The sequence below is a fragment of the Myxocyprinus asiaticus genome, chromosome 15 (assembly GCF_019703515.2).
Source record: "Myxocyprinus asiaticus isolate MX2 ecotype Aquarium Trade chromosome 15, UBuf_Myxa_2, whole genome shotgun sequence".
NCBI classification, from domain to species: Eukaryota; Metazoa; Chordata; class Actinopteri; order Cypriniformes; family Catostomidae; genus Myxocyprinus; species Myxocyprinus asiaticus.
The window spans coordinates 40,766,505-40,778,831 of NC_059358.1; the positions used below are offsets into that span (position 1 = coordinate 40,766,505).

Genomic DNA, 12,327 nt, shown 5'->3' on the forward strand with positions numbered 1-12,327 from the left:
TAAAATGTTCCAGTCAATAAAACAGCATTTTTCATACATTGTTTTGATATATGATTTCTTTGTCATAGGGTACTATTTTTATGCGAAGAAAATCAAATAAGCAAAATTAATATGTGAGTAGACAAGTCTGATTGAGCAGGTGTGTTTTATTGATCAGATTGATACATAGAACTTAATTGTTATACTGTACTATACTACCTGAAAAAATTCATTTCTGTCATCGTTTCCTCACCCTCATATAATGCCAAACCCATATGACTTTATTTCTGTGGAACACAAGAGGTGACATTTTGAAGTCGACGCAGCTCTTACTCATAGAATGAAAGTGAATGGCAACTGCGACTGTCAGTGTCTAACATTATGCATTACATCACCTTTTGTATTCCACAGAAAGAAGGAAGTCATAAGAGTTTGGGACAACATGAGGATGAGTACTGTAAATAATGACAGAATTTTCATTTTTGGGTGAACTTTCCCTTTAAGGTAATCTACACAGGTACAACAGCCAATAGGAGGATGTGGCTACAGCAGACAAATGTTCATTTTAGATATGTCAAGGAAAACTAGAAGAGGAAAAAGTAATAAAGAAGGAAAGAGAGAAGAGGGGAGCTGTGATCTGTGAAGGTGACTAATTATAATGAGAAATTAGTTTTTAAAATGCCACAGTGATTTAGGAAAAGGGTGGAAACAGATGCTTTACCTCCTCTCCCCTCATTGTCTGCGGGCTTCACCTGAATGGGCCGATTCATCTGGAAAATAAATCATAATAGTAAAAAAATAGGTCAATAATTCAAATTATTTATTCTATCCACCATACAACATTAAATAGGATATGTTCAGAAAGGAATATTAGCTTAATAACACAATACTGCACAGTACTGTATACACTGTGCCTACAATTAAGAAAAAAATTAAGTGAAACGGATTATATACACAATAAATGTTTCAAACTTCAGTATGATGCATTAACACATGACCTCATCACGTTTTATTTTTAATTCAGCTAAAATGTGCATACTGTGCACAGGACACACACCACATACTGTAGCAATAGTAAGAGTAATATGGTAGTATGCTATTCTGAACATAGTCATTGACATTTAAACTTTTTAAAAAATAAAAACAAACTTCCCAACACAATATGATGTAGTAGCTCTGTTCAATCAGAGCCTTTAAAAATGAATAGTGCCCCACTGTTGTATTATGTTTCCAGTGTAGATTATGGTTTCTTTAGTACATAAAAACACAAGCAGTATCTACAAATAAATCCATGTATAAACTGTGTGTTTGAGATGGATATGCTTGTGTGAGTGTGTGTATCTGATTTGCATTTAGGTTCATGTGAGATATACAAGTGTGTGAGATAATGTTTTCTGTAAACACAATGTGTGTGTAATATCTGTGCATTATTTCATTCTGAGTTGTGTGCTTGAATCTGCATTATTTTATCCTGTTGTTAGTGATATAGAGTATACAGTATATACAGTATAATTTGTCAACTTATGCAGATACCTTTGAGACAGCAAGTCACTTTTAGAGGAACAAGTAACTTGGGCTGTAAATCGATTTAAATTGATTAAATGCATGCCAAATAATTAATCGCTTCAATCACAATTAATCGCATATGATCAATATTTATCAGTATTAAGATAGAGCTGAGCATGACCTGTAAAACTGGAGCTGCGCATTCTGCCCCCTGCTGACTGAGACTCACAAAAACATAAAGGTGGGTTAACTATACAAGCTTGAATTGCTCCATTGGTAGAAAAGTCCTTATTATGGTGGTGTGATTATTTGTAGTGACAGGCCGATATATCGGCTAGGCCGATTAATCTGCCAATATATGTCCATTTTTCGAATATCGGTATCAGCTGATAATTGTGTTCACTTTCCAATTAACAGGAGTGTTAAGAATTTACATTTTTTATTTAAACTTTAAGCAAATTTGAGTAAATATTGTATAAAATAAGTGTTCGTTTCACTTAAAAAAAATAAATACAATTGTGCACATTTGATTTGCTGTTGTTAAATTGTATTATTGATATCGGCATTTATATCAGCTATCGCCATCTAGCTCGTACCTAATTCACTCAGAGAATATCATCAATATCATTGCAAATGTTGCTTTGGTTATTCTGAAATGATAAAGCCAGCCATCAAAATGATTGTCTGCTATTACCTTCCAGAACAAGCTTTCGCTCCCAGACATCAGACATCTGCTGCTGAACACTAGCAAACATGAAGTTCTTCAGAATGTTTAGTATGCTTGCTTTATTAACGGTAATATTTAACGCAGATTTATTCACAAATTGTTATTGCGATGTTCAGATTTTTTCAAAGCTTAAATTCTTAACATGGATGAAAACATGACTACATTCAGTTGTGAGACAATTCGCTTTTTTACATCTTTTGGTGCCATTGACATCATACCTTGTGCAATGTGGCTTATTTAAATTTATGCAAATAACGATTTAAATTTCGGTCTGTCAATCAGATAAAGCTTTCGAATGGCTTCAAAAGACTTGGAAGTCATATGGACAAATTTTATGGAGCTTTTTGTCATTTTTGTAGATCGACAGCAATCACCATAACCATTCATTTTCAAAAAATGTTGGTGTGTTCCACAGAAGAAAGTCATATGAGTTTTGAAACAACATGAATGTGAGTAAAGGATGCCAGAATTTTCATTTTGGGGTAAACTATTCCTTTAAAAGAGAGAGCTGTGCAGGCTGCCAGAGATGAAACAAATACATCAGAGTGAATCGAGAGAGAGAGGAGACATGCTCCAGTTTCCTGGAGAGTCACGACAAACCCATTTGTAAAACGTCACGTGCACAGCAATGTGCTTAGTCATGGAGCGAGAGAGAGAGACTCTCGCATTCATTTATGCATTAATTATTAAATATTATTAAATATTTAAACTGGCTGCATAAAATATTTTGTAAAGGCAAAATAATGTGAATAGGGAACTTTAAAAACGCTATACTACCGTCTCTATTATTGATGTTTTTATTTGTTTGTGTATAAGCTAAAGTGTTTAGGTGTGCAGCGTGTTTGATCGGCTGACATCAGTTTCTAGTAATTTATGTATTTAAGTCGCTTCGGACTATAAATCGCAGGACCTTTCAGATGATGAAAAAAAACCTGATTTATATTCCAGAAAATACAGTACTGTCTATTTGTCCCTACAATGCAAGACAATGGGATTCAAAGCTTTCAAGCTCCAAAAGGCAGCGTAAAAGTAATCCATATGACATCAGTGGTTTCATCCATGACTTCTGAAGTGATACCATCGATTTTGGATGAGAACAGTTTAAAATGTATCTCCTTTTTCACTATACATCTTGACATCTGCAGCTCAATAACACTTTCTCATGCTTAACACATTCTAGAGGTCTGCAACTCGACCCCGGCTGACGGGACCCGAGAAACCGCCAAATTTCAGGCAGGGTTCGGGTGAATTTTTCAAGTATGACTTCAAATGAATGTCGGGTACAGGTTTGTAATTAATGAAAAAATAAACAGGCCTACCTAACTTATTCTGCACATGCACAGACACACTCGAATGGACAAGTTTGGGGCCATTCACACCAAACTTCTTTGTGAATGCATCTGCTCTGTTTTTCCATTGTTTTCCTATGTTCCTGTGTCTAGCTTGTTTTTAGCACAGGGGTCACAAAGATTCAATGTTCTGAACAAGTTCAGGCTGCAAAGAGGTGTCTGTTACATTGTTACACATGATTTCAGGTTGTTCTGTACCAAGCAAAGTATCAGCACTTGACAAACGGTAAGACAATGCTGAGGGGCCGCCATTCCTTATTAAAACCTTTTTTTTTTCTTTTTTTTTTTTGGGATTAAATTTTTTTTATTGATTAAACCATTCAATATATACATAGCAGAACATGTATGTATATATGCATGTTCTGCTGTAGTGGGGGTTGAATCCCAATCCCCCACCCGACCTCCAACAACACCCCAGTGGTCACACAACCATAGACACACAACAAAAACAAATTAATAAATTAATAAAAAAATAAAAATAAAATACAATAAATAAAACAATCACACACATAAAACCCCTACACCTCTCTCTCCACTGTCCCTCCCCGAGAGCCCTCCAAAAAAGACAGATATCTGCCCCACTTCTTCGCAAACATGTCCAGACTCCCCAGTCTTCTGGATACCCCCTCCTCAAGAGCTGCCACTCTGGCCATCTCTGAACACCACTCCTGAAAATGGGGCGCTCCAGCCGACTTCCAACTCCTCAAAGTGATCTGTCTGGCAATCATAACACTAGATAGGACCCAGTTTTTCATGTGCTTATTCTCCAAATTAATGACTGCCCCATCTTCCAAGATACAGAGTCTGGGGCAAAATAAAATTTGAGAGGCCAAAACCTTGCACATAAAACTCTGAATCCTCATCCAAAATTCCTGCATCTTAACACATCCCCAAAAGACATGGGTTGTGTCTCCATCTTCTAATTGACATCGCCAGCAAGTGGGTGTGTCTTTAAGACCAAGCCTATGCAATCTAGAGGGGGTCCAACAGACTCTATGTAAAATCTTAAATTGCATGAGGCGAACCCTTGCTTCTCTGGATGCAGATTTGACCATTTTTAGAATCCCAGCCCACTGTCCCTCTTCCAATACCAAATTTAGATCTTTCTCCCATAATCTCTTAAGAGAAGTTGAAGTTCCGTCTCCCAGACTCTGAATTAGTAGGGAGTAATACACCGATACCTCATGACCTTATCCAAAAGCAGTAATCACCTCTCCCAGAGTGTCGGCTGCTTTAGGAGGGTGTCAACCACTCCCAAAAACAGTACAGAGCAGGTGGTGCAGCTGTAAATACTTATAGTACTGAGATCTAGGAATCCCAAAAGTTGAACCGAATTTTGAAAGGATCTCAACACTCCATTCTCATACAGGTTACTGAGTGTAGCAACCCCCTCCCAATCCACTCTGACCAGCAAAAAGGGGACTTGTTGATGCATAGTTTGGGGTTCAGCCATATGCTCGAGGCAACATTTAAAAAAATGTCAGAATTAAACAGTCTGGACACATTAGTCCATACTGAGTTCAAGTGAGTGATAACGGGATGTACTTTAGCTTCTCCGATTAATTAGATAGAAAGGCTCTGCAGTGGCGAAATAGGGGCAAGAACTTCCTGTTCAATACAGAACCAGGGAGGGGCTCTCTCAGGTGGAAGCAACCAATGAGCCAAATGTCTGAGACCGAATGCATAATAATAAAATAAAATCTTGGGTAGGCCTAGACCACCTTTGTCAATCGGCCTATGTAACTTATTGAAATGTAATTTGGGATGCTTACCATTTCAAATGAAAGACTTTGCTATGCTATCAAATTGCTTGAAATAAGAGGGGGACATCTACAGGGAGAGACTGCAGTAAGTAATTGAATTTTGGAATACAGTTAATTTTAATAACATTAACCTTCCCAATCATAGATAAATGTAATGAAGCCCACCTGCCCACATCACTCGAAAACCATTTTATTAAGGGGTCAAAATTAACTCAAAATAAATCACACAAATTTGCTGGAAATAAAATACCCAAATACTTAATACCCTGTTTGGGCCACTGGAAAGCACCCGGCTGGAAAGCCATTTCTGGGCAGTACGCTGTCAGAGCCAAAGCTTCGGATTTAGACCAAATGACTCTATATCCTGAAAACTTAGAAAAGGAATTAATAATTCTGTGGAGGCAAGGCATAGATCTACTGGGGTCAGAGACAAATAATAGAATATCATCTGCGTAAAGCAGAAGCTTATGCGGCACACCTCCCGCCACCACCCCTGGAAAATCATCCTCCTTTCTTATCGCGGTTGCTAATAGTTCCAGGGCAAGACAGAACAATAATGGGGAATGAGGGCAACCCTGCCGGGTGCCCCTATCCAAAGTAAAATAATCTGAAATTAATCCATTTGTTTGTACCGCCACTACTGGGTGTCTATAAAGTAACTTAATCCATTCAATAAACGTACTCCCGAACCCGTATATTTCCAAAACCTTAAAAAGATAATCCCATTCTACCATATCAAATGCCTTTTCGGCATCAAGTGAGATGGCAGCGACCGGAGATTGTTCATTCGCTACTGACCACATGATATTGATGAGGCGCCTAATATTATCAGAAGAGCTATGGCCCCGAATAAACCCCGCGTGATCTATATGTATAAGTGATGTCATAACTTTACTTAATCGATTAGCCAAAATTTTTGACAAAATTTTTACATCTAACTGGATCAGGGAAATTGGATGGTAACTTTTACACTCGCTTGGATCTTTGTCCTTTTTAAGAATCAGACTGATCCGGGCTTGTGTCATGGTTGGTGGAAGCTTTCTGTTCTTTAATGATTCTGTATAAACTTCTAACAAAAGTGGAGCCAGTTCTGTAGCATAAGATCTAAATAATTCAGCAGCAAAACCATCTGGCCCCGGAGCTTTGCCTGTAGGTAGGGACTTAATTACCTCCAAGGTTATCTCAGAATCAAGACAATTTCTTTGCTTAGTCGTCAGTTTAGGAAGTTTTAATGGTTCCCACAAAGTTTCTAATATCTTCATCAGTGGATGAAGACATAGAACTATAAAGATCAATATAGGAATTCTTTAAAAGCATTATTAATATCAGTGGCCGAGGTAAATATTTCACCACCAGCAGATTTCACTGAGGGAATAGTAGAAAAAGACTCTCTCTGCTTTATATATCTAGCCAAAAGTTTTCCTGCTTTGTCCCCCGACTCAAAGTATGACTGTCTTGCCCTGAATAACCAAAACTCCACTTTCCACGACAAAATAGCATTATATCTGTATTTCAATCTAGTCAATTCTCTGAGGCCATCAGACGACATTTGATACTTCAGCTCTGCCTCTGCACTTTTAATATTCTCTTCCAACTCCACAAGTTCTCGTGCTTTGGATTTTTTGGTGAATGAGGCATACTGTATGATCCGACCCCTAAGAACCACCTTAAGTGCCTCCCAAGCCACGCCCACAGAGGATACTGAGGACCAGTTGGTCTCCATATAAACATTGATTTCGGTCTTTAACATTTGTTGGAAATCAGGATTTTGCAAAAGGGATACATTAAAGCGCCAAGTATATGATTTATTTTTCTCCGTATGTGGCAACATCTCCAAACTCACCAGGGTGTGATCTGAGACTAAGATGTTTCCAAATTGAGCAATCCGCAACAGATGAAGTGAGGGACTATGAAAAAATATATTCTAGAGTAAATCTTATGGACTGATGAAAAAAATGTATAGTCCTTACCAGATGGGTTCAAAAGTAGACAAATATTTGCAAGACCAAGATTTTTACACATCTTGTAAAGTGTCACTGTTGCTCTAGGGGGCTTACACACTTTTGCTTCACTATGATCAAGGACTGAGTCCATCAAAGGGTTAAAGTCTCCTCCCAATATTATATCATGAGGGGTGCCAGCGGCTTGCAGCATCCCTTCAGGATCTATAAAAAAGCCCTGATCATCAGCGTTAGGCGCATAAATATTAGCCAAAATCAACCTTTGCCCTTGAATTTCAGCTAAAACAATAATGACTCTTCCTAATTTATCTTTAATCTGTTTGAGAAATTTGAATTGTAGATGTTTATTAATCAATATAATGACTCCCCTACTCTTACTTGAGCCAGCACTAAAAAAAACATGTCCACCCCATATCTTCCCAAATCTTTCAGCTTCCTGCGGGGAAAGATGTGTTTCTTGAAGAAACACAATATCATATTTCTTACGTTTAAGAAAAGAAATAACCTTCCTTCTTTTTATGGGGTGCCCCAACCCATTCACATTCCATGTGGAGAGAGACAACTTATTCATATTAACATTTGACATATTGATATAATAAAAATAAATAAATTGTGTGTCAAAAACAAGATTACACAGACCACATTCCCCATTAATGCAACAATCAAACCCTGAACTTCCCCCGATCAAAACAAACAGAAAAAAGAAAAACGTGCGCATTAACCCCGCGCACGACAGCGCCAACCGGCGTCAATCCCTTAAAACTCAAAGAGTCTATGTATGCCTACGAAAGCCCCCATTACAACTTTGCCATTGGATTGCTCAAGTCCGGTGCTTCTATACAAATTTTGTAAGGCAAAATTACATAACAGAAAATACTTTGTAAAACAGACCCCAACCAACAGGCAGAATAACAGAAAAAACATGTAGACTCATTCACAGGACCGTCTCGAAGGTGTGTTCCTCCACAAAATAAACTCTAGCTGATTCAGTTTCCTCAGACAGACAAGCAATTGTTCAGTGAGCCGGCTGTTATGAGTTCAGCAGATGACATATCCTTAATAAAACCTTAAGACCTCTAGTACATTTGCAGAGTGCTGGTCACACAGAAGACATTGATTAAACCACTGGACACTTTTATGCTGCCTTTATGTGCTTTTTGGAGCTTGAAAATTTGGTCACAATTTACTTGCATTGCATGGACAAAAGCGCCTACATCTATGAAAACATCTTTGTTTGTGTTCTGCGAAAGAAAGTCATACAAGTTTGAGACGGCATAAGGGTGAATAAATGATTATTCTTTCAAAATAAGCACATCAAAACATCCAATAAATAATCCAAAAGGATTAGGGTCCGCCCAAAAGAGTTAATGCAAAGGTGATCAGATTAGATTACTTTACTGATTTCAATTTAAATTGTGTAATTTGCAACCAGAACCAGATTACATTGCAGAAGTAATCTACCCAACACTATGGGATCTTTTCACTCCTGTAGAATTACACTGGCGGCCAAAAGTTTGGAATAATGTACAGATTTTGCTCTTATGGAAAGAAATTGGTACTTTTATTCACCAAAGTGGCATTCAACTGATCACAATGTATAGTCAGGACATTAATAACATGAAAAATGACTATTACATTATGAAAAAAATATTCAGAACTTCTTAAACTACTTCAAAGAGTTCTCATCAAAAAATCCTCCACGTGCAGCTATGACAGCTTTGCAGATCCTTGGTATTCTAGCTGTCAGTTTGTCCAGATACTCAGGTGACATTTCACCCCATGCTTCCTGTAGCACTTGCCATAGATGTGGCTGTCTTGTCGGGCACTTCTCACGCACCTTACAGTCTAGCTGATCCCACAAATGGGGTTAAGATCCATAACACTCTTTTCCAATTATCTGTTGTCCAATGTTTGTGTTTCTTTGCCCAATCTAAACTTTTCTTTTTGTTTTTCTGTTTCAAAAGTGGCTTTTTCTTTGCAATTCTTCCCATAAGGCCTGCACCCCTGAGTCTTCTCTTTACTGTTGTACATGAAACTGATGTTTCATCCCCTCCCTGGCAAATTCCCCTGAGGAAGGACCTTCTTTCTCAGGGACGAGGCATGATCTGGCACCCACGACCAGACTTCTGGAACCTCCACATCTGGCCCTTGGACGGGACATGGAAGATCTGAGTGGCCTACCACCCACGGTGGTAGACACTATCACTCAGGCCAGGGCCCCCTCTACCAGGCGACTACGCATTGAAGTGGTGCCTGTTCACGAATTGGTGTTCTTACCGAAGCGAAGACCCACAGAGTTGTGCAGTCAGGTCGGTACTTTCCTTCCTGCAGGAGAGGCTGGAAGGGCAGCTGTCCCCCTCCACCTTGAAGGTGTACAGTATGTAGCCACTATAGCAGCACACCACGATGCAGTAGACGGTAAGTATTTAGAGAAGCACGACCTGATCATCAGGTTCCTTAGAGGCGCCAGGAGGTTGAATCCTCCTAGGCTGCACCTTGTTCACTCAGGTCCTGCTAGGCCTACAGTGAGCCCCTTTTGAGCCCTTAGAGTCAGTTGAGCTGAAAGCCCTCTCCTTGAAGATGGCCCTCCTGACTGCACTCACCTCCATCAAGAGGGTTGGGGACCTACAAGCATTCTCTGTCAGCGATACATGCCTAGAGTTCGGCCCGGCGTACTCTCACGTGATCCTCAGACCCCGGCTGGGCTATCTGCCCAAGGTTTCCACTACCCCCTTTAAAGATCAGGTGGTGAACCTGCAAGCACTGACCTGGGAGGAGGCAGACCCAGCCTTGTCGTTGCTGTGTCTGGTACGCACTTTGCATATCTATTTGGATCGCACGGAGAGCTTTAGACGCTCCAAGCAGCTCTTGTCTGTTTCAGGGGACAGCAGAAGGGAAATGCTGTCTCCAATCAGAGGATTGCCCACTGGATTGTGGACACCATTGCATTGGCATACCAGGCCCAGGGTGCGCTGTCCCCTTTGGGACTACGAGCACACTCTACCAGGAGTGTAGCCTCCTCCTGTGCCTTGGCTAATGGCGCCTCTCTAACAGACATCTGTAGGGCAGCGGGCTGGGCAACACCCAATACCTTCATGAGATTTTATAATCTCCGGGTTGAGCCAGTTTCGTCCTGTGTGTTGGTAGGTACAAACAGGTAAGGATGAGGGCAGCTGGCCGGGTGTACTGCTGGCACACAAGCGCCTTTCCCCTTCCGAGGGGAAGATGTGCGCTCTTTCATCCATGTGAATTTCCAGGATCGGTGAAGCCTGGATTCCTCCCTCAGCACCTGCGGCAAGCAAATTCAGCGAAGGAATTCGATGCCAGGCCCAGTACTTGTGTCAGTATGCCCTGTTTAGGTCAGCCACTGTACTGGGATAGGTGCTCCATATGCGTTGGTTCCCTGTCGGTAACCCCATATGACGTAATCTTCCATGGTACGGTCTCCCTAATGGTAGACCCATGTCTCCCCTTGGGCAGAGTCCCCTCTGCCACTGGTCACCGTGTTTGCAGAGCTCTGTCCCCTCCGGATAGGACCTACCATGGGGACTTTCTCCACATGCGATACTGCTGATAAAGAATCGGTAAGCACATGTGACGTATTTCCACACAATTACCTCCCCTTTGGGCAGGATGTGGTCTCCGCGGTGTCTTTTTCCAAGGACACCTACCCCGATGCGAATACGTTTTGACCCCAGCTGGAATCAAGAGAGTTCTTTCTCTGGGAGAAGAAAGAAGAGAAAAGGTCGAACCAGCTGGTGCGGCCTATTCCCATTGTGGGCACATCTGACCTCTTTATGCTTTCGGGGGGCGAGGGTCCATATGACGTGCACGGGGCGTTGGGAAGGTTACGATGGGGCCGGTGCACTTGTTACTTGGCACGCAGTGGCCTGCCTGCACCTGCACCGCCGATCCAAGTAACACAGTTCAGCTGGTTTTGGCATTTCGTTTAGAGACCCCTAGTGTCACTACATCGACACAACGTTGAGTGAGTGACAGATAGGGAACGTCTAGGTTACTGTTGTAACCCCCGTTTCCTGATGGAGGGAATGAGACATTGTGTCCCTCCTGCCACAACACTGAACTACCCGCTGTGATCGCCAGGACTCTGTCTCGGCTCCTCAGCATAAACCTAAATGAGTGGTTGCACACCAGCTCCTTTTATACCCGTATGTCAGGGGGAGTGGCATGCAAATTCCACTTGCCAATTTTCATTGGCCTTTTCTCAAACATCAGAGGTGATTGGGGCTCCCAAAGGCAACCCCTAGTGTTACTACATCGACACAATGTCTCGTTCCCTCCATCAGGGAATGGGGGTTACAACAGTAACCTAGACGATTTCAGCTCTGTAGGTCAATACAATGCAAGTGAATGGGTGCCAAAATTTTGATGCTCCAAAAAGCACATAAAGGCATCATAAAAGTAATGCATGCGAGTCCAGTAGTCAAATCCATATCTTCAGAAGTGATATGATAGGTGTGAGTGAGAAACAGATCAATATTTAAGTCATTTTTTGCTAGAAATTCTTCTCCCAGCCCAGTAGGAGGCAATATGCATAAAGAATGTGAATCATCAAAAACACAAGAAGAATCTGAAAGTGATCTGTTTCTCATCCACACCTACGTATCATATCACTTCTGAAGATATTTATTAAACCATTGGAGTCTTATGGATTACTTTTATGCTGACTTACAGTATGTGATTTTTTTAGCTTTAAAATGTTGGCACTCATTCACTTGCATTATATGGATCAAAAGAAATTCTTCTAAAAATCTTCATTTGTGTTCAGCAGAAGAAAGAAAGTCATACACATCTGGGGTGGCATAAGGGTGAGCAAATGATGTGAACATTTTCATTTTTGGGTGAACTATCCCTTTAAGGGCTCTTGTCAGATCTGGATGAATTTGACAATTAGAAGAGAGGTTTGGAAACCTTTCTAGTAATTATTACGGTGAAAACATGAACAATGTCCCACAGGGAAACCAAAGCAAGATCATGTTTTAATAATGCCTACTTTCGCTATTTCATAGTTCAGTGTAGTT

The 12,327-nt window shown here is 40.6% G+C and overlaps 1 protein-coding gene across 3 annotated transcripts in view; it reads right to left on the reverse strand.

Annotated features, from left to right (window-relative positions):
- The window catches only part of LOC127452633 (CUGBP Elav-like family member 3), a 76,590-nt gene that overhangs the window by 38,743 nt on the left and 25,520 nt on the right, over positions 1-12,327 (reverse strand). For all 3 annotated transcript variants that reach the window (XM_051718259.1, XM_051718260.1, XM_051718261.1), the window contains one exon: positions 701-749. In XM_051718259.1, coding sequence (XP_051574219.1) covers positions 701-749 — 49 coding nt within the window. The remainder of the gene's footprint in view (positions 1-700; positions 750-12,327) is intronic.